We start from the raw sequence: 20737 nt of genomic DNA, 5'->3' as shown, positions 1-20737 counted from the left end.
GATAAACCTGAGAGACTGGAGGTGATTAATTCAGTGCTAATTAGAAAGTAAACCTGCTGACCTTGCCTCAGCTGTCTCAGTACCAGAAATACAAGTCAGTTGAGTTTTAAATGTATTCAGCTGTGCTGCAAGAGCAAAAGGGGTGTGGGAGTCACACTGCCCCCCCGTGGTGAGACATTGTAGGTTTCATTTTGAAAGAAAGAAGAAGGTTCTGGGTTCAAGCTCGGCTCCAGTCCCCCCGTGACCCTGTTCAGGAATAAGTGGTATAGACAATGGATGGATGATTCAGAGGGGAAGGTCACAGGCAAACACTGAACCTGTTTTTCAACAATCTCCCAGTGAAAAACAAAAGGACACCCTTTACCTGAGGATCTGAATTATTACATTTCAGTTTGAATCCATGCATGAAACTGCAAAGTTGTATATTTAACTCCTTGGACTATCTGTGTAGTAGAGTGGGCCAGGACCTAGTGGGTTGTGAGATGATTGCTCCAAAAATATTATATTCTGATACACAAAATATGTTTATTTTCCTCACTTTGCTTCTCTTTTACAAAATACATTAGTTTTACCTCTTCAGGCTTCTAAAAATTAGTCAAATCAAATAATATGAGAAGACAGAATTCCTTTTTTGTACTGCTCAGAACTTATAAACAAGAAACCTATGATGAAAAACAGCTGAAACTTAATAAACCATTGGAATTACACAATTTATTATCACTATTAAAACTGGTTAAATAAGAAAACCTTGCTGTTTTTGTCATTATAAAGAGGATTGTTTTCCATATTAATACAGGTAAAACAGCATGAGGTCGTTCATCAGGCACAAAGAGACACAACGTTGACTCAAAAACACACAGTCTAACTCGCGTCAACCACGGAAACCCAACTGCTTAAATTATATTATAACACAGTTTATAGATTCTGCAATGAAAGGAGGGAACTCCATCTTGTAGCACTATAATCAAAAGGAAAATGAGCTGATGCATAGAAACACATAATAAAATTTTTCCATTACAAGCTGATGTGGACTGCTGTTGGCTGGACTCCTAGTAAACTCCAGGGTTGTTTCGGATCCCACAACAGAGCACCATGGTGAAGATCATCTCAAAGATCTGAACAGGAAAAGGTATAGAACTTTTCATTCTGTCTCCGTTCCAGTATTCGCATTCTTGTAGCTGATAAGATGTTGGCCATGTTGTGAGCTTTTATACGGCACAGCTGTGCAAAATATGTCACACCACATTTCAATCCACATGTTCAATCTGACACTCACCATGATGACAGCGACCACCAAGGCAGCCAGACCAATCAGATAGAGCTTCTGCGAGAACAGCTCAGTCAGTTTAACATGACAGCTCTGTGAAGAGACAGAGGCAGGGTAAAGACGGCGACCGCACCGACATGATGAACCAGAATTTTTTAGCCTTCGCGCTGTATGGATCTGACCACACATCTGAATAATTCATTATGTGACATTTTGTCTATCAAAGCTGTAAATACTAAGTGGAGGTTGAAAGGAATTACAGCTCTACTACTGTTTCTCTCTATTAAAGGTTTTTTGGGGAGTTTTTTCTTATCTGATCAGAGGGTTTAAGGAGAGAGGGTGTTCTAGGCTGTACAGACTGTAAAGCCCCTTGAGGCAAATGTGTGATTTGTGACATTGGGCTTTGTCATGTGTTTAAATGCTTTAATAAATCAATCCAAACTTCTTCTTAAAATGATAAAGACTAATACTACAGTAAGTTGCAATTTCATAAAATTTGAAATTTATGTTTGCCATTCTGTCAAATGATGCTATTAAATAATTTATTTTTTGTCTATTCTGTAACCACCAAAATATATTTCAAGTTAAGTCTAGATGGCAGCAAAAGCCAATAAAACATTCATATACAAGCTATAACAACCAAACATTAACAAGTTTAATCAAAAGCTCATTGTGAATTTTATTAAACGTGTGCCTACCACCGGAGTTTTCTGAATATCTACTGGAGTCTTTTTCAGACACAACGTGTTGGCGGCTTGCATGAAGAGCTGATTGTTATCTCCTTTACCACAGCAGTCGAGCTGAGGAAGAAACCAAGAGCAGAAACAAGAGGTCGCTCACTCAATAGATGCATAATTAGCTTAGATTTCTCTCCCCTACAGCCACATTACAAAACAACTGGTGTAGGCTAATACCACATCAGATGCTAATGAAGTGAAGACTTTCCATCACGACGTACCGTTTTGTGGAAAACTTCCAGCACCTTGAAGGCAGCGTCTTTATTGGAAGACCCTGAGACATCCACAGCCTTGATGTACACTGAGTCGTAGAAGTTTATCAGCTCCTTGGAGATCTGTGGACGGCAGGGAGTCAAGTTGTTTTAGAGACACAACTAACAGATCAGGTTCACTGGAAGAAAGGTGGAAAATCAATGCAAAAATCAAGCAAATATAGGCTTGTGTGTGCTTATGTGTTTACTTACTGTGTCCCTGTTCATGAAACCCCAAATTGCTGCAGCCACTTCACAAGCAAAGAGGATCACCAAAAAGAAGAAGAACTAAAAGAAAGGAAATGAGGAAATGTGTCTTGAGTGCCAAAGTCTCTAATGGATTAAATTAGTAATAATAAATCAAAATTAAAAATAAACGAATTAAATTAAAAAAAATTTTTTTAAATCCATGCTGGATAAAAAAATCACAGCTGCAAAGTCAAAGAGAGACGCTCACCGTCCCTAGCAGGCACTGAGATTCCTGAATGGCACCAAAACATCCGAGGAAGCCCACAAGCATCATCACAGCCCCGACAGCTATCAGTATGTACACACCTGTAAGCACGAAGACAACAGAAAACTCAAAAACACAACAGTTTAAAGAGTTGTCATGTTGACTTTGTGTTCTCAGAGCCACTAGGGGGCAGCAGTGTCAGAACAGTGTTCGCCTGCTGCCCACTCATTGATCCACACATTGTTAATAGGCTTGCTGAATGTTTCTCTTGCCTTCCCTGTAGAATGACATGACATTATCAACATCCTGCAGGTGGGGCGGTGCTAACTCTGCTTTGCTGCCAGGCCAGGAAATGCCCCTCAAGCCCCCTCTGAACCACTTCTACGGTGACTCCTGACCTCGACTGTTATCCTTCCCCAGGAAACAGGAGGACCCATGTGAATACACAAACGCCCACTTGCATATAAACAAACATCTTTGTGTGATTACACCTATATAAAGGAGTCTGACAGTGAAAGCTCAAACAATGTATTTACCATTAAAAATCTATTTTTGGTCATTGTCCATGGTCGTGACAAATACAGTTTCCATGACTTTTAACAGCTAATTGAAATGTTGTAACAGGCAGCTGTGCAAGTAGTCCTGTTTCAGCAAAAAAGGTCATGAGGCAATGAATGGTTTTCTGTTTTACACACATGCAGCCTGTGACAGAGTGGTCTAAAATGGACAGACAGTAGACTCTGACTCGTGCACGTTCAGGCCTCCAACACTGCACACATCACACACAATCCTTCCTCAAACTCAACACAGTCATTCTTTACCTACCCTCTGTGTTTGTCTTTCAGCACTTCATGTTTGTGTTGTGGTATGAAATGGCTACCAGGGCCAGTAACCCAGCAATGCAGCAAAGCAGGCATTATTTCCACTGCCTTCCATTACTATGACAACACCCTTTGAGGTTTGAAGGCTACTGAGACTTTAAGTGAGACGAGCAATTTTATACCACCAGGGAAGTTCATTTATCTCTTGTATCCCAGCGTAACATCCGGAGGCCACTTGGACCTCTCCCTCGTCTTCTCATCCTCTAACAGCAACAAAAAGAAGCTGTGAGTCCATGTCCACACTGTCGGAGTTTGACAGCAATGCACTTAGATGAAGCCAATCATACTGTATGTCAGTGATGAGATGATAAAGATTAATCACTGAAAGGCAGCATATACTATAAACCCTTTCCTTGTATCATTTTGATAACAGATTGTGATATTGTGGAAAAGGGGCCACAAAGCAGACATGGCAATGCTTGATAACAGAAAGATATTCTGGTTTAAGGGGCCACAAAGCAGACATGGCAATGTTCAAGGTTCTCTTTATTGTCTCCCTTGGGAGAACTTAATTTGTTTTACGAGTCACGCCATCACTGCTACAGCAAATAACAACAACACAATATGACATCACAACACAATAAGAACAAGACAACGGTTTGTAAGGTCCAGATCCAGCTGCATATGACCTGAGCCAAAACATTAGTGGAAAAAATATGACTAAAAACAATGAAGTGACATCTTTAAATACTGTATTAAATCAATCCAATTTACAAACTAAGTGAAATGTCAATGAGTCTATAAACATTGATAGCAGTTCAAAGCCGTAGTTTACCATTTCAGAGAAATATGCATATTCTCTTTCTTGTTGAGAGTTAGATAAAATGTTTGATACCACATTTGTGTCTCTAGGCTATTTAATATGAAGCTGGAGCAAGACACTTAGCTTAGTTTAGCAGAAGTAAACATCGGGAAACAGGTAGCCTGGTTCTGTCCAAGTAACAAAATAAGAAGCGAGCAAGACTATGAAGCTGAAGGGTATGGCGTACAGATGAGTTTTAATTTTAGATTTAACTGCTTCAACTGAATCAGACTGTCTAATGTCAGGAGAGAGGACTGGATAGGACAAAATCTATCTAGGATCACTAAGTTGTTCAATCTGTTCAAAGCCCAAAGTGAAGAAACAACAATTTGTGAGTTCAGGAAGTGATTGTAAATGGTGTTATACAGCACTTTTCTACAGTGCTTTAAACTATTTCCCATTCACACACCGGTACCAACTAGGGATCTGCACTTCAACATGTGGCGTGGTGAAGCTGGGTATTTGAGCCACCACACCTACGATTAGGAGGAAACCCACTCCACCTCATGAGCCACAGCTGCCCCATAGGTGTGGGTAGGTATATTGTGTTACTGTTGAAAAAGAGCTGGCTAGCCAGAGTGAACTACTGACAACTGCCACCAATAATGACTTCAGGCACTGGTTAGAGGTAAAAGCATGTGTATTTTCAGCCTTACATAAATACCACTTTGCTGTGCCAGCATGCTAAAAACATCCACCCCAAACTGTTTTGACGGGTAATGTGCAGATGTACAAGGTTATTTGAATTATGCAAGGGCGTACATTCAAGAGAGGAGAGAAAAAAAGCAACATTCCTTTGATGTCGCTTGGGTGGGCCTCTGTTGCCGCCCTGCCTCTAAAATCAGGAGTGTGCCTTTCCTTCTATAAAAAGCACGGGTTTGCCTTCACTCTGTATACTTACTCAGGGGTAAGTATGGAAGCCCACATGTAAATTAATGGGCTCACTAGAGTTCATCACCACAACAAACTGAGATGATGGACCTTGAAAATGTTTAAATCATATCATGTATTGAAGGTTTTAGGGCCAATCTGTGGATTGAAGGAGACATGATGATAATTTATGACTTTAGCTCCTGCAGTGAGCATAATCTGAGAGGCATACTGCTGATTCTGTCAACCAGTTAAACCCGTAACTATATCTTTCACAAAGATATACAGAGAACATGATGTACATCATTAACACAAAACTGCTAAAAATTCATGATTTTCAAATACTTTAAAATGACAGAAGACACATGATAGGTTTATTTGTGCACCATGCTCACAGCCCATTAAGTTTTGCACAGCCCACATATGTTTCAACATCTGTCTGAAGCATCTGGCCGCTCTCATGAAAGAACCTCGAAGCTGGGACCTTTTGAAGTCATAAACAGGATATTTATCTGATTTTGAGATCAACACCTATAGTCATCTGCCTCTGAATGACAAGTGAGTAAAACACCAAGGTGTAGACGCCAGCTGTGCCACGCTTAAGATTTACGTACTGTAGGTCCTGTTTCATGGTTGTTTCTTAGAGGTCACACTTCTATTACTATTTCAGGACAAACTGAGGCCAGTACACTCACTGAACATTCAGCACTGAAGTGTGAAATAATAGCCTAAAATAAATCCAGTGATGTAATGAGAAAAATATTCTCTCTGGTTCACTGAGCCACAATTGAACAATATTTTAAAAGACCAACTCAAAAATGCAGATTTACATTAGCTTCACATTATAATCACCTTCTATGTCATTTAAAGACTGGTGTGTTTGGGAAGCTCTGCTGTTAAAGATGTATACTCACTGATATAGAAAGTGCCCGGTGCCTGTTGGCCTTCAAACTGAAGTATGAGAAGGCTGCTGGTCTGATTGTCATGGCGGAGCCACAGGGCCACTCCTAAGATCACACCTCCGGCCAGCTGTGCCAAAGAGAAAAAGGTTTAAATTGTATTTTTCATTTTTCATTACTTTGGTGAAATCTTGAGGAGTGTCAGAGCAATTTAAAGTGTCTGATAGAAGGACGAATAATAAATAAATAAAATTTTAAGACTCATCAGGGTGTTTCTATATGATGACAACAGAGAATGCTGTGACATCTCGGAGCCTGACTTTCTTTAAATCAAATCCATGTCTGAACCTTTTTGCTACCTTTTTTTTCACTGCATGTCCAGCTGTGTCAGGAGGCAGCGAGCTGTCCGCTGTCTTTTAAGGGGAAGTGATGAAAGGATATCCTGACACCTCAGTGACCTCAACTCAACAGTTCTGTTGTTCAACCTTGTCTCCTTAATCTTTCCTCTTTTCTGTATCTAATAAAGCAGAAACATCCTGATGAAATTATTATCATAGAAAAGCTGATGGAGCATAACTGAGTTACACCCAGTGTGGTTTTGTTCACATGCGGACACTCTTTTCTTTATGCCAGTGTTTATATTAAGAAATCTGCACATTTAGAGCCATGGCTGCACTCTATTGTTCCCAATATGAAAAACAGCTAAATGAGGAAGGGACAGCTTAGATTTCTGAGTCGCATAAGGAAACGCTCAATCACGTGCTAACTTTGTGCTAATCTTAAAAAACACACAACGGAAAATTCACAAATGACCACACTAGGGGACACAGAGGTGGACAGCACATCTGTAGAAAGTCTGATGTTATATAATGAAGAGTAAAGGGGAGGGTGCTGCATTTGGCGAGACAGATTTGACGGGTACATGTACAATAAATGTATAATAAATAAACAGTTATTTTCAGTTTTGGGTGAGCTGTCTCCTGAGGTCTTTTAAGGTTTAAAAGCACAAAGGAAATGTGAGCAGGAACCTGGTTCCCCACCCCTGGAAACTCTAGCTCTGTTTAGTGTCTCTCCTAATGTGGTTTTAATTGGAGGAGAGTGAGAAATCACCCAGTACTGAGGTATATTTGGTTCAGTTTTAACTCCAAAACAGCTCCAGAAATAAGACTTTCCTGCCTGTAGTTTGTAAATAATGCCACCAGTTAGTTCTCTGAAATAATGGGTCTGAAGCCGAGTTGATATGATCCATGCTAAGATTTCTAAAAAAAAAAGCATTATTATCTTGGTGAGAAGGCTAAGGAGACTGAAGCCCACCGAGCCAAGACTGCTCCCCTCTTTCTTCTCTTCCAGTCACCTTGTGCTGCTGCCAGGCCATGCAGAAAATAACTGTTGATGAAGGGTAACAGCAACTTTAACGCGGTCTGTCCAAGGTTTTGTGTGATGCGCCACCTCTACTGATGCCAAACTCTCAGAGCAGCGTAATTAATATATCAGGGCGGGAAACTGTGCATCTCCTCCATGATTATCATTTATAAATGTTAAGCCCTGAGCTACACAGATGTGTAGGCTACATGTGCAGCTGTTGGACCGTGTCATCAAATAAACAAACAAACAAACAAACAAAACAATAAATAGAGAAAGTTTTAGGAAAGTTGGAAAAAGGCTACGTTACTCACACAAACGCGCAAAAGTCAAAAGGAAAAAAAATGTATTCAACTCACCCAGAAAATAAAATTAAAGAAGAATAACATAAATTTAATGCATTTCGTGCAGCCCGTCACAGCCATGTTGATAGTTTTGTCACCTCGTCCTTTTGCCTAAACACTTTATGAAGGGAGTCCACTGTCCGGAATACGCGCACGTATGTTCCTTTTTTATTGAGAGTGAAACCCGAGAAGGAGAACTGCCCACCGAGTGGACAGGAGGAGGCTGAGGGAGGCGCAGGAGGCTATTATTTGAACTTTTCCCATTCAGTAAGCCCAATAACCTGTTTCATTAGAATAATATAGCTAAATGATAAAACTGTCATTGTTAATAGGTTAAATGCTATATTATCCTGCATCCGTATCTACCGTAACTACAATTGTCCTTCACGTTATAAAATAGTTGCCATATTTTTAATCCAGTTTTTGTGATAATTAACAATCTTGCAAAGTAAAAGTGCTGTAATCATTTTTGCATTGAGCACTGGCGCCCTTTACTGGCACATTAAACACAGGAGGGGGGCTGATGGATATTCATACAGATCAAGTGCAGGGTGTTGAGCTGCGCAAAAATGTAATTCTCTCAACCTTTGTTTTTCGAAATCTCCCCACTGTCAGTGCAGTGAAACATACGTAAACTGCCAGCAATGTGATTAAAGTCTGGATTGTTACTCCCGTAGAGCTATATGATCGGGCTATTTGATATTATGGGCAGATCTGCGCGTTGGCTCCTGGGTCACACCTTCGCCAAGCAGCCGTGCGTAAAGATGATGAGTTGCAGTCGTGACCGACGGTAATCCTCCGAGCCACGACGTTAAATAAGTTGAAGAAGAAACATTCGGCAGTGATGACAGTTTCAACATCCTTAATATCGGAGAATCTGACAAATGATCCTCTACTGGGCATGCTCCATTTTATTTGACAGGAGAGCTGGACGGTAACAGCCGCTTTGGGCGTTATTAGGAGGCTTGTCGCCCCCTCATCTCTGGGTTTCTTTATTTAATCACGCAGCAGAGAACAACACTCGCTCGGACCGAGGATATCTCCCTCTCAGCAATGCATGAATGAAAGCGGAAGCCTCCGAGCAGGAAAGCATCTCTGTGCCGAGACAAAGATCTGCTGTACAGTGGCGGAGTGTCATTAAACATAGAGAGGCAGCGGGCTGAGCGTTGGTGTGAAGGAGTTGAATCTGTAGGCAGCAACAGAGGAGGGACTGAGGCAGCGCCGAGTCTCCATCAGGAGCTGCCGGACAGGCGCTGTCCCCTCAGCACCACCACAATCGCCTTGCTGTGATAGTCACAACCTGGTCAATTAGCCTACCGCAACCCGTGGAGTCCAATGAGCTGGATTTATTCTGTTTATCTATTTGCCAGCGTTTGCCCTTTTATCTCGACACTCTGGATTTACCGACGATGTGACGTCCATTCTTAATGTGATGCCATTGGCTGCAATCATTTTGGATTTCGGTTTTGTGCCCTCCAGTGGGTCTGGCACCTCTAAGCTTTTATGTTTTTTTATGTTGCACGGTAGGTGCGTGTAAAAATACAGGTCTGAAAGGGAATATAGCCAAGCGGTCCTGGTTTCTGCCATAGTTGGAAACGGCAGGTTGCTTTGCGCGCTCCTTCCCTTATGTAATTGTTTTCCTCAGTCTAATCATTGCTGTGCATGGTTGCACAGTGCGCCTAGACCTGTCTTTGCGATGAAGGGAACTTACTGGAGAAATGTCTAAGGGACGCAATGGGCCTGAGCGACGACAAGGATCGCATTGTGATAAACGTGGGAGGGATCAGACATCAGACATACCGCAGCACCCTGCGCACTCTACCTGGCACTCGCTTGTCCTGGCTAGCCGAGCCTGATGCACCCAACCATTTTGACTATGATGCCAAGATCGAGGAATTCTTTTTCGACCGCCACCCTGGCGTCTTTGCACATATCCTTAACTATTACAGGACAGGTAAACTGCACTGCCCCGCTGATGTCTGCGGCCCCCTCTATGAGGAGGAACTGGCCTTCTGGGGCATTGATGAGACAGATGTGGAGCCATGCTGCTGGATGACCTATCGCCAGCACCGGGAGGCAGAGGAGGCCCTTGATAGTTTCGGCGGGGGGGGCTTGTTAGACCTGGTGAGCGATGATCCGGATCCAGAGCCGGAGCATGCTGAGGATGATGTTGATGAAATGACAAGGGGGCTGGCGCAGGGAGACTCTCCTGATGCCAGGAGTGGGAGCCTGTGGAGCCGGTGGCAGAAACATGTTTGGGCTCTGTTTGAGGACCCTTACTCCTCTAAATATGCAAGGGTGAGCTGACTGATATGATATTTACTTGTACTAAGCTGTTGAATTGTTCTTCTTATTTCACTTCAGATTTGGGTACATAGGCACATTCTGAGCTAAAGTAATATTCTAAAATGTTTCATGGGTTTGAAGCAGTCACTGCAGCTCTGTGAGGCTTTGGGGAGGCTTTTGATGACCTTGAAATCGCTCTCCCATGTGTCTCCACAGCAGTGGTGTAACTGTACAGAGGAGGAGGGAGGAAAAATAAACCAAAAACCTCATCTGTCAAAGTCATTTACATGCAAATCAGTGCTGCCACCTCCCTCTATCTCACAGAAGAAAAAAAAAACCATTCAGTCTCTTGCAGGTATTTGGATTGATATTTCCAGGACACAAGGATGCCTGGGCAGGCTGGCTCTTTAGTAAAGTAGGTCAGCTACACAGGAAATCTGATCTTTGGCACCAGCAGGATTTTAGTGGCAGACCTCCAGACATAAAATCTGTTGCTGTAACAGGTGACAGTTTTGATCTTTATCACAGCCGCTTTTCCAACTGGGCGCAATGCCTCTCGCTGTTGAAAATGACTTTACACTTTGTTATTTTTTATTTTGACCTGTGCCCCCTACACAGTCTGCTGTGCTGCATGCTGCTTTAACAGCTGCAGCAGCTCGATTGTGTAATTAGCTATTAGGCCCTATCCACATTCTCACTCTTACAGCAAGCACTAGAGAAACTGGTTTAACCAGCTCACACACATACACTTCTTTCAGATTTCACCTTTTGCATGCAGAGAAATTTCCCAAAGTAGAATCTTCACAGAAGTGTCCTACATTTAACAGCGAGCAAGACAAAAGTAGAGCAAGGACTGACAGAGCTTCACTAAGACTGGCAAGAAGATTAATTAGAACTGAGCCTCAGAGTTAATTACAGACTCTATTCACAGTGGATCCATCAGCGGACCCTTGTCACTGCATATCACTGTAGGCATGTGGTTTGCCAGCAACAGTGAGAATTAACCAATAAGGAGCAAACGATCTTTGCCTATCACCTTCCCTTCAGGCCACACTGTGCCTAACTGTCACAAAGACATAATTTAAGAGGCGGTCTGATAAGATGGAGCGTTTGTTGAACAGTTTGAAGAGTGGGATGTTCAGAGGGCTGAATGAGCCAATGTGTCAGCAGGCATCAGCAGCTGACATTATAAGAATGAGGTTTTATAACATTGGCAGTCGCAGTGATATTGATTTTTTTTTATCTCTCTTGCTAATTGATGCAGAAGAGCTGGACAAAATAACAGGAAAACCTGCCAGATGGCTGTAGCTAAGGATCATTTTATGTGATTGTTCCCTGGGTTAACAGAATAATAATTTGGACCATAAAACATCAAAGAAAAAAAAAAGAAAAGAAAAATGCCACAACATGTTAAAATACCTTTTTTCTGTCTAATTAACCAACGAAAACCCAAGAGATTTTGTTTATAATCACAGAAGACCAAGAAAACAGATATTCCAAAATATGTGTGGAATAAATCCAAATAGTAATTAATCACATCAACACAAACAAAATGACGATGAATCAGTGACAGATCCATGAAGGAGGATTTAATGTTGATTCCCCTCATTGTTATTTCTTGAGATCATAATTTGCAGTGTGGTTATTTTTGTTGTATTATAGTCTAGGGTGTACTTGTTATTTTGCACAGCACATACTGTGGAGGGGGTGGAAAAAACAACATTACGCAATCTGATAAAACAACACCACATACTAATGCCTGACAAACTGACACATTTCTCTTCCACTGTATCAACACAAGCTGAAGATAATTAACTTGACAAAGCTACAGTTTTAAAGTAGGCTTGTACTTGATTGCATTAAAATGTCAAGCACTTCTTTCATCCACACGCTACTTGTGCGTTTAAAAGATTAACATTTTGTACTAAATTTAAAAACCCACCAAACCATTCACACATTCACGTGCAACATTATAGCATTTAAGCTGAAGTAAATCTTGATTTTTGCTCTTAAATTTGATGTCTGACCCTTAAGCTTCAGATAAACAGTGATGTTGTCCCACTGAGCAAAGAGGACAGAACAGGAGTCAGTGTGCTGCAGTCACTGGACCATCATACTAACATGGAAGGGAAGCAGATGTTCATAAGCAGCTATGATTTCCTCAGCACAGTGCAATGATTTGCCAGTGATGAGGTGTTATGATGAGGGGCCTGTTTTCCAGCCTTACTAACACACAAGTGGACACAACAAGGTTCCCTTTGCTCAGTGGAATATAAGACTTCCTCATGTCCAGACATGCTCCTTGCTGCCATTCATTACTCCTCCCATCTACTTAACAATGTGCACGAGGTTAAGAAGCACTACAGTCTCTCATAAAGATATCTTCATGCATGAACTAACTTCTATTTTTCATTCATAGGAAATCTACTCTGTCACCTCGCTGTCCATCACCTTTGACCTATTGACCTCAGACCTCCATTGTAGATAGCTTTTTGTATCCATTCAAATTCCAGTAATACACATGTAAACTAGTACAGTATGATCAAAGGAGGATAATATGAGGACATGATTGTAATATATACCCAGCTGTATCTGTTACAGCCATGTAATATGCATCAGAAACATCAGAACCTAAGTGTGATCATTAAATCAATATGTAATGTAAGGCTAAGCTAAGTACTCTTTAGGTTACTTTACATAGGTTTTCATAAAAGTCTGTCCTCAGCTCACCAAGCCCCTCAGCCCATTAAAATTCTCAAGAATTGATCATCTGGACAGTATGACCTTGCTCAGGGAAGAACTACTGTACTGTTGTGATGATGCTGAAGGGAAGAGCCCCAGCTAAATTTAGTCATGGGGCTTGACACTAATGTGCTGGCTGCTGCTGCTGCTACTGCTACTGCTGGCTCTTTGTAATTCTGCATGTGGCATACCCTTCAAAATGCTGTGACCTTGAGATAAAGCAGACGGAAGGGAAGAAACAACGGAAAGCTTGTATCGATTGTCCCTTTTTCAGTGACTTGTGAATCAAGACACATGGAGGGGTGGTTGAGAGAGTGCGTCAGTGTCACTGTCACTATTAAACCGGATGCCACTGTCTCAGATTACATCCATTTTGGAATTGTATTAGGTTTTGCTAAGAATGGCTACTGGTACAGTACACGGCACATATTACTGTGCCCTTTCTCCTCTCTGTCCTTCTGCCCTCTCTTCCTCTCTCTTCTCTAATTCTCTTTCTGTACCCTGTTTGTCTTTTCTGCTCAGTGGGTGGCTCTGGCCTCGCTGTTCTTTATTCTGGTGTCCATCACCACCTTCTGTCTGGAGACCCACGAGGCCTTCAACCCCATCATCAACCGCACTGACCATGAACTGGTGGACAATGTCACAGTGGAGCACACCTACCAGGAGACTGAGACTGCGGCCTACCTCACCTACATTGAAGGCGTTTGTGTGGTGTGGTTCACTTTTGAATTCCTAATGCGAATAACTTTCTGCCCGAATAAATTTGACTTCATTCGAAATGCCCTCAACATCATTGACTTTGTGGCCATCCTGCCTTTCTACTTGGAGGTTGGCCTCAGTGGACTCTCCTCCAAGGCAGCTAAGGACGTGCTGGGTTTCCTGAGAGTGGTTCGTTTTGTGCGGATCCTACGTATTTTCAAGCTGACACGTCACTTTGTGGGGCTGAGGGTGCTGGGCCACACATTGAGGGCCAGTACCAATGAGTTCCTGCTCCTCATCATCTTCCTCGCTCTCGGTGTCCTCATCTTTGCTACTATGATCTACTACGCTGAACGGATCGGAGCCAACCCTAATGACCCTCGAGCCAGCGACCACACGCACTTCAAGAATATCCCAATTGGATTTTGGTGGGCAGTGGTGACCATGACAACCCTCGGCTATGGAGACATGTACCCTAAGACGATGTCCGGGATGCTGGTCGGAGCTTTGTGTGCCCTGGCAGGTGTGCTGACCATTGCCATGCCTGTCCCTGTGATTGTCAACAACTTTGGAATGTATTACTCGCTGGCCATGGCAAAACAGAAACTACCAAAGAAAAAAAACAGGCATATCCCTCGGGCACCCCAACCAGGTTCTCCAAACTTCTGTAAGTCAAGCATCAGCTCCCAACACCAGAGCCCCATCGCCCATGATGACGTTTTCGAGATAAAGTTTCAAGGTAAGAAACAAGGCTAATATATATTCAGATCAGTGTTACAGTGCAGGACTTGGCTTGACTCACAATATTCTTTGGCGACTTGGACTTTACTTGGACTCAAACACAGGGCTCTCAAGACTCAACTCGGACTCGAGGTTTAATGATCCGACTACAACGTCAATTCAGATATATTGTCACCTCATCATTTCTCTGTCCTCCTGAAGCAGCTACTGTATATCACCGCTCAGCTGTTCTGTTGTTTCTTTGTTCCCAATAAGCTGATGATTCAGGCACAAGATTAAACAAATGAGTTTCACACAGATAATAATCAGTAAAAGATGTGATGTGTGACTCTGGATCAAAGACTAGAGAGTTTGAGGCAGACTGTGAGTAATCTTGCTATTGATTTTGCTCTTCTTAATGCAGTGATTCACTCCTCCTCTCTTAAGACTAACTGAGAGTCTATTAGTGCTCATGTATTTGAAATGTTAAGAACATGTACCCAGATGCAAGAAGCACTTGTTTTCCACTTGGATTGCTTTGGTAGCATTAGTGCAAAGGTATATTGATTTTTGATATGCCTTGTGCTGTGAAATATATTGAACAACAACAGATTGCAAAGGGACAGTTTAAAGCAAACATTAGATAGCAGCTATACATATTGTAATATTGTACGAGTTAATCCCTATGTGCATTGAGGTTGTAGAGCATGAAAATGGAGGATTTATTAAGATATTAGCACTTGAATTCTGAAAAACCGGTATATGAAACCAGATTTTTGTGTTTTTTTTCTTTCTTTTCTTTTTCTTTATTACTTTTAAATAAGATTCCAAGCTTAACGGTGAGGCAGCTAACGCAGCTCTGGCCAATGAAGATTGCCCTCATATAGACCAGGCCATATCTCCGGAGGAAATCTTCAGCCCCAGCGAGAGAGAGCGGCCCTGCTTCCTGGTCACCACTGCTGAATGCCCCAACCACACAGGGGGCAGAGTAAGGAGGGGTATGTACAGTAACAGCCAATCACAGGCCCCTGTAAGACACTGACATAGACCGTAGACAGGTCAGGGCTCCTTTTACTGTCTTTACTGAGTGTTACACCTCAGTTTTATACAGGCCCACACACACACACAAACACACACAACTACAAACCTCATACTACCACTTTCACACACTTTCACTGCAGCTGCTTCTCCTCAGTCATCCCTTTCGGAGGTGTATATATTCCAAGTCACAATAACATTTGTTAATGCCAAGCACAATCACCACAAATGTCAATAATGGTCTACATCTACATAATATATTTTTTGATACCATACATAATGTAGTATTTATTTACCAGTAAGAAAGCTATTTTTGAATTTTTAAGATCTAGAATGTGTTGTCTTACATGCCTAAAGAGGTATTTATGTGCTGTGTCTGTACCATAGCGTGTACCATGTATGTATATGTGTTTTAAAGATAAATACCATGCAGGATTCTGACTTATGAGTACATTGCTCTTGACCATAATGGTGCATGAAGTGTCTTGCTGATGGGTGCTATCAGTATGGTGAAGGAGAACAACACAAATGGAGGAAGGCTAATGTCAAATATTATTAAGAGCCAATTTGTAGTTTACATATTTTTGCATTTTAATAGCAGGGTTAAGCCCATATTGTTTATTGTATTCCTTTACTACTAATGTCTAAAACATTTCTAAGTCCTGTTAGCCTCCAGCTGTGTGTGTGGCCAGCACATCAGCAGTAAATGCCATAAACTATGAAATTCTACCTGTAGCTGAGAAAACATTCCCTACCTGAGGTGCCTACCTTTTCAAGTCTTTTATAGTGTTATACTCCAAACCATTCCAGTACCACCCGGTGCATGCTGTTGTACTCCTGATGCTCCCAATGCATGGAGAGTAATAATCTGTCCCAAGTCTGTGTTGACCTGTTTCTTTGGAGACAAAAACAAGAAAGCAACAGGTGTAGTATTAGTGAGGAACACATGATTCAGTGCTGCAGTGTACTCAGAACGTTCTCTGTTTTTCAACTGAAGGTTATGAAAAGCCTTGGAGCCTTAACAGCATGTCTGGCATGAGCGGGGATGCTTCTGGAGTGTCCTCAGTGTCCGCCCTGCCCTGCAGCCCACCCTGTCTAATGCAGCACTCACATTCTCCCATCCCATCCATTATGTAGCATGGTTGAGTAGCAGACACAATGCCATTGGAAGGCCAGTCCACACTCCTTCTTATCTTTCCTGTCAGATTTTGCTTTTACACTTGCCTTCGCTCCTGCCTTTTCTTTCTTTCCTTTTCATTTGTTATTGCTTTATTTTTCTGGAAAACTGTATCTTACCTGTGCTAATACTCAAGCTTCCCAAGTGTTCTCCTTGGGTGTGTCATCATATCCTAGACTAGAAAACATTGGCACATGCCACTTTGCATGGGTCACCTCAGTTGCAGACAAAGCACTGTTCTACTTCTACCGCAGGCTAAACCTCACTTTCTCCCTGTGTTTACATCATTGCCTGTTGCTCTGTTGCTTTTGATCTCGCATACTCTTCTGCCAGTAACTTTTATCTCATCTGCTTTTTGCAATTTTGTGAAAGAAATTTTCATAAGATGTAACCCCCTGCTAATAATATGCTGGACATTAACAATACATGGCTTTTAAACATATCCCAAAGGTATCATTGCCAGCTGTTAAGGAATCTCCTCTTAAGTGCTTTGTACGTTGCAAAGTAGAGACGTTATCTTTCTGAAAGTGCAACACAAGACTTAATGTTGAGTGGCCGCTAAAAAAAAATTTGAACACGATGTTCATGATATCCAATGCAATATGGAGATGATGACAATTACTATGATACTAGTGATGAATACATCTAATGTCAACAGATCTAGAAGCTGTTTGATCATTTGCATGAACTGCATGAGAAATTCTGTTCAACGAGAAGTTACAGTAACTGTATCTCAGTACCTGTTCAGAAAAAAATAAGTTTTTCTTTCAAAAGCTTCTAAAGCGTTGTCATTTTTATGCATTTTGAAACAGCTTTACAAGAGACTCAGTCATAGCAGAGGTTTTTATGTAGCTGCCATTCTTTGCCTTTCCCCAAATTCATATTTATTTTCTTGTATTTATTTGACTGGGGCCTCTGACTAAAATAGTGTAATTTAACTTGAACAATCTGTCATAAAGCCAACTAATGCTGTTATGAGCATAAATAGTTTTTATACTTATTTATTTCCTGGTAGTTTTTAAACAGTATTGGTAGTCTGCAGCAACTTCAGTTAATGCCGTGATGCCTAAATTAAGGCAAGACTCATGAATTATAAACAACGGTGCCTTCAAACCTGGCGAGGCAAAGTAAACGTGAGTAATAAATTGACAACATATTACATAACTGCTCCCAGTGTAGCATCAATACACTTTATACCATGCTCATAACAGTGTAATGAAAGCTTTATTTTAAAAGGTGCCCTTTGTACCTTTTGCGCCACCCTGTTACCGTTAATCACAGTAAAAATGCCCTCTTGGTTATTATTGTTACACCATCTAGTCCATACAAGGATTAACTCTTTAGTCATATATACACAACTCTAAGCAAAAAATGCCTGAAAATACTGACTTGATAGTCTCCAACTCAAGAAAAATTTTCTATGATAAAGCACAAAATATTACTAAAGGGGACTGGACAACAGAGCCAAAATATATAGTTACCTTTAGCCAGGGTTGTCATGATGACTCCTGCAGCATGTATGTCTATTGATTTAAAATATCAATACTGTTACTGTTACATGTATTGATACTGCCCTATAATTATGCACAATTTTTCAGGGCACTTTAACAGATTTTATGTTGACCAATCAGATAATGTTAATTTCTAGAAGATATAAGTATAGCAACTCATTTAAGTTTTGTTTTTTATTCTGAATTTACATTTTGAGTCGTGTCTCTTGTGGTAATTAATGGACATTATATATTTATTAAAAAATAAAAATAAAAATGAAAACCTTGTGAAGATTTGATGTGAAGAGATGCAGGTGAATTCTATGCTCATCCAATTCCAGTGGGAAAAAAAAATTCAGTACAACACATTTTGGGATGTGGGTCTACTTGGGGAAAGGTAAATGCATGTATTTTACATTTATGCAACAGAAAAGTATTCAAATAAAATATGTAAATATAAGTCCTTGCATGAAATAAATTTTGTACACAACAAGCATTTAGACTCCGTTTTTATTCAACAACACATGCATACATACATCTTTCCTTTCCTTCTGGTTTTCGGCTAGTGCTTTCAAAGTGCTGTTTGACCCTCCGTCTCCCCGTGTACGGGTCAAAGAGAGCACAAAAACGAGGTGACTGTGAGAGCATGACGCAAAGTATACAAACGCATGACAATGACTGAACTACTGTACATCAACCCATAAAACGCAGCATGATTAGGCATGTTTATTAACCGACTCTGACTCTGACATCTGTACACAGACGGTCCATCGTTGTCCGATGCCTTGGCTAAGCATGGGAACTACATGGTAAACCTGTCGTTTACCATGAGGAACTAACGGAGCACATTTTCTTTAATCTCCAAGCTAGTGCCATTTCTCACCCCTCCCCACACCTCGGGGACATTCATTATCACCATCATTTCCATCAGTATACATAATTTGTGTAATAATTTATTTTTGTTATTGTTTTTTATATGTTTATAGAGACCCAGCGACAACACCGGAGCAGACAGCCAACAGAGTCAGTTTGTGTTATGAACCATGGTGTACCAACCACTATGTGTGTGACCCATAATGGCCCATCACCCACCTGATAGCGCTGTAACATTGTTGTGTGTTACTTAGTATTTTTAAGTGGGTGTGACAGTGACAACCTGTACATCACAAACTCAGCATAGATGTAGCCCTGAATAAGTTTTGTTGTCAAGCCTTATGTAGCTCAGTATCTGTGTTGTAATCTGTGTGCCTCTTTTCTGTGTGTGCCAGTGCTGTAAATAAGCTTTTTTGTGTGCTGAAGTTGCGTGTACCAATGCTTCTGAGTGGTCATCAAATATTTGTGTGCTTATTCTGTTGAAGAAGAAAAAATGACGCTCCAATTTTAATCACCCCCTCAGCAAAAAAAAAAAAAAAAAAAAACTGTCACTTGTCATGTCAGCCAGACTAAACAGTTGGAAAAAAGTCGTGAACTTTGCACTGTCATGGTCACATTTTTGTTGACTTGTGCACTGTTTTGGCACCAGTGAACGTTCAACATTCTTTTGATATGTTTTGGGGCGTAGTGAGATAACATCCACAAAAGTGAAAGAAGGGCATACTTTCAAAAAAACACCACTCATACCTTGTATTAACAAGGTATTAAAACAGTAAAGTGAACTGTTAGAAATCGGTAAAAGACTTAGTTGGTTATCCACCGTTAACTGAATGTTAATATATCTTTATATGTGACTGTACTTTGGTTAACAAATACCGCTTAAATATTAAATACATTAACTTGTAGTTATTTTATAGTACATTTTAATTGACAATCATGTAGAACTGGATATTCTTTTTCTGATTATTAAGCATGTATTTTTAACTAATGCCGAAACATTATACACATCATACAAGTGCCTCTGTTATGCGAATTCTTCTTACCAGTCAGAAGTATAGCTTAATAAACATGTTAAACTAATTTACTTTTTATTTCAAATTGACCGTCAATCACCAGCCATTAGAAACAAGGGTAACACTTTATTTTACAGGTCTGCTATTTCCTAATAATTACTTTAAAGTTTCCTGGAAAGAACTATGTAGTTTGCTATTAATTACAGAAAAATAGGGACATAGTTCTAAAACACATTTTTTTTCTTAGTTAGTGCACTGAGTTGTGTTTATTATTGGCTTCCAGATGAATTTCCATGAAAGAAATCACTCAATGTAAACCTAGTATTTACAGTTTATTTATGAAATGTTTGAAATGTATTCTTCATTTATTCTGAACATTTTGCATGTGTAGTTCACTTTCTGTTCTCTGAATAAAAGCCTCAGGTTTCTGCTAGTTTAGCATTTAGAAATGGAAGCGTATCATCTGATCACTCTCTAATTTCACCTATAGTTAGTACCAAAATTATGTCTCTCATTCCGGGAAATTTATTAGGAAGTTATTCATAAATAAAGTGGAATTTACAGACCTGCAAAATAAAGCGTTACCAAAACAAGCACCAGTTTCAGTGCTCAAAAAGCAGACAGAAGCAATAACGACCCCAGTGCAGATCAGCTGCTAAAGCCAAACGATGAGCATATCTAATTAAAAAAAAACACTCATTTGATACTACAGTAAATACAGATTCATTGTTTGTGTGGAAAAGGGACCAACTTTTTACCAAACATATGCAAACACTGCCAACAACTTACTGAGATCTGTGTGCAGGTGTAGCAGATCTGGATCTGCCAAAAG

General features: G+C 40.7%; 3 protein-coding genes across 9 annotated transcripts in view; 1 reads left to right on the top strand and 2 right to left on the bottom strand.

Moving 5' to 3' along the window:
* Positions 1 to 511: 511 nt before the first annotated feature.
* On the bottom strand, positions 512 to 8027 carry LOC109951080 (CD81 antigen-like). The gene is made up of 8 exons (XM_020585367.1): positions 7883 to 8027; positions 6177 to 6291; positions 2713 to 2810; positions 2469 to 2543; positions 2226 to 2339; positions 1966 to 2067; positions 1277 to 1360; positions 512 to 1115 (listed from the first exon to the last, which is right to left on the bottom strand). The coding sequence occupies exons 1-8, from the start codon at positions 7946 to 7948 to the stop codon at positions 1050 to 1052; spliced, it is 720 nt and encodes a 239-aa protein (XP_020441023.1). The 5' UTR covers positions 7949 to 8027; the 3' UTR covers positions 512 to 1049.
* Positions 8028 to 8422: 395 nt separating this feature from the next.
* Positions 8423 to 20731, top strand: kcnc1b (potassium voltage-gated channel, Shaw-related subfamily, member 1b). Of its 3 annotated transcripts, none has more exons than XM_020625572.1 (4): positions 8424 to 10165; positions 13418 to 14333; positions 15139 to 15312; positions 19006 to 20731. In XM_020625572.1, exons 1-4 carry the CDS (start codon positions 9602 to 9604, stop codon positions 19113 to 19115), a joined length of 1764 nt encoding a protein of 587 aa, XP_020481228.1. In that variant the 5' UTR covers positions 8424 to 9601; the 3' UTR covers positions 19116 to 20731. The 3 variants fall into 3 exon arrangements, with proteins under 3 accessions (XP_020481236.1, XP_020481228.1, XP_020481221.1); XM_020625565.1 differs by lacking the exon at positions 19006 to 20731 and adding an exon at positions 16350 to 17652 and having other exon boundaries at positions 8428 to 10165; XM_020625580.1 differs by lacking the exons at positions 15139 to 15312; positions 19006 to 20731 and adding an exon at positions 16325 to 17652 and having other exon boundaries at positions 8423 to 10165; positions 13418 to 14311.
* Positions 15252 to 20737, bottom strand: part of sergef (secretion regulating guanine nucleotide exchange factor) — a 14116-nt gene continuing 8630 nt past the window's right edge. For 4 of the 5 annotated variants that reach the window (XM_020585310.1, XM_020585325.1, XM_020585293.1 and 1 more), the window contains 2 exons: positions 16121 to 16247; positions 15252 to 15352 (listed from right to left, as the gene is read on the bottom strand). In XM_020585310.1, the coding sequence (XP_020440966.1) occupies positions 15265 to 15352; positions 16121 to 16247 (215 nt within the window). In that variant the 3' untranslated portion in view covers positions 15252 to 15264. The remainder of the gene's footprint in view (positions 15353 to 16120; positions 16248 to 20737) is intronic. The other variant, XM_020585330.1, reaches the window with a different exon arrangement.

The sequence above is a fragment of the Monopterus albus genome, unplaced genomic scaffold, assembly GCF_001952655.1.
Source record: "Monopterus albus unplaced genomic scaffold, M_albus_1.0 scaffold7.1, whole genome shotgun sequence".
NCBI classification, from domain to species: domain Eukaryota; kingdom Metazoa; phylum Chordata; class Actinopteri; order Synbranchiformes; family Synbranchidae; genus Monopterus; species Monopterus albus.
Note: the sequence above shows the minus strand (reverse complement) of the source record. Positions and strands in the feature narration are given on the sequence as shown.

Coding starts and splice junctions, on each gene's coding strand:
- kcnc1b (XM_020625565.1), top strand. CDS start 9,602: ATGGGCCTGAGCGACGACAAGGATCGCATTGTGATAAACGTGGGAGGG. Junction 10,166..13,417: donor ACTCCTCTAAATATGCAAGG/GTGAGCTGACTG, acceptor TTTTCTGCTCAG/TGGGTGGCTCTGGCCTCGCT. Junction 15,313..16,349: donor AGGGGGCAGAGTAAGGAGGG/GTATGTACAGTA, acceptor TTTCAACTGAAG/GTTATGAAAAGCCTTGGAGC.
- LOC109951080 (XM_020585367.1), bottom strand. CDS start 7,948: ATGGCTGTGACGGGCTGCACGAAATGCATTAAATTTATGTTATTCTTC. Junction 6,292..7,882: donor TCTTTAATTTTATTTTCTGG/GTGAGTTGAATA, acceptor TCTTTGGCACAG/CTGGCCGGAGGTGTGATCTT. Junction 1,361..1,965: donor ATATTCAGAAAACTCCGGTG/GTAGGCACACGT, acceptor GTCTCTTCACAG/AGCTGTCATGTTAAACTGAC.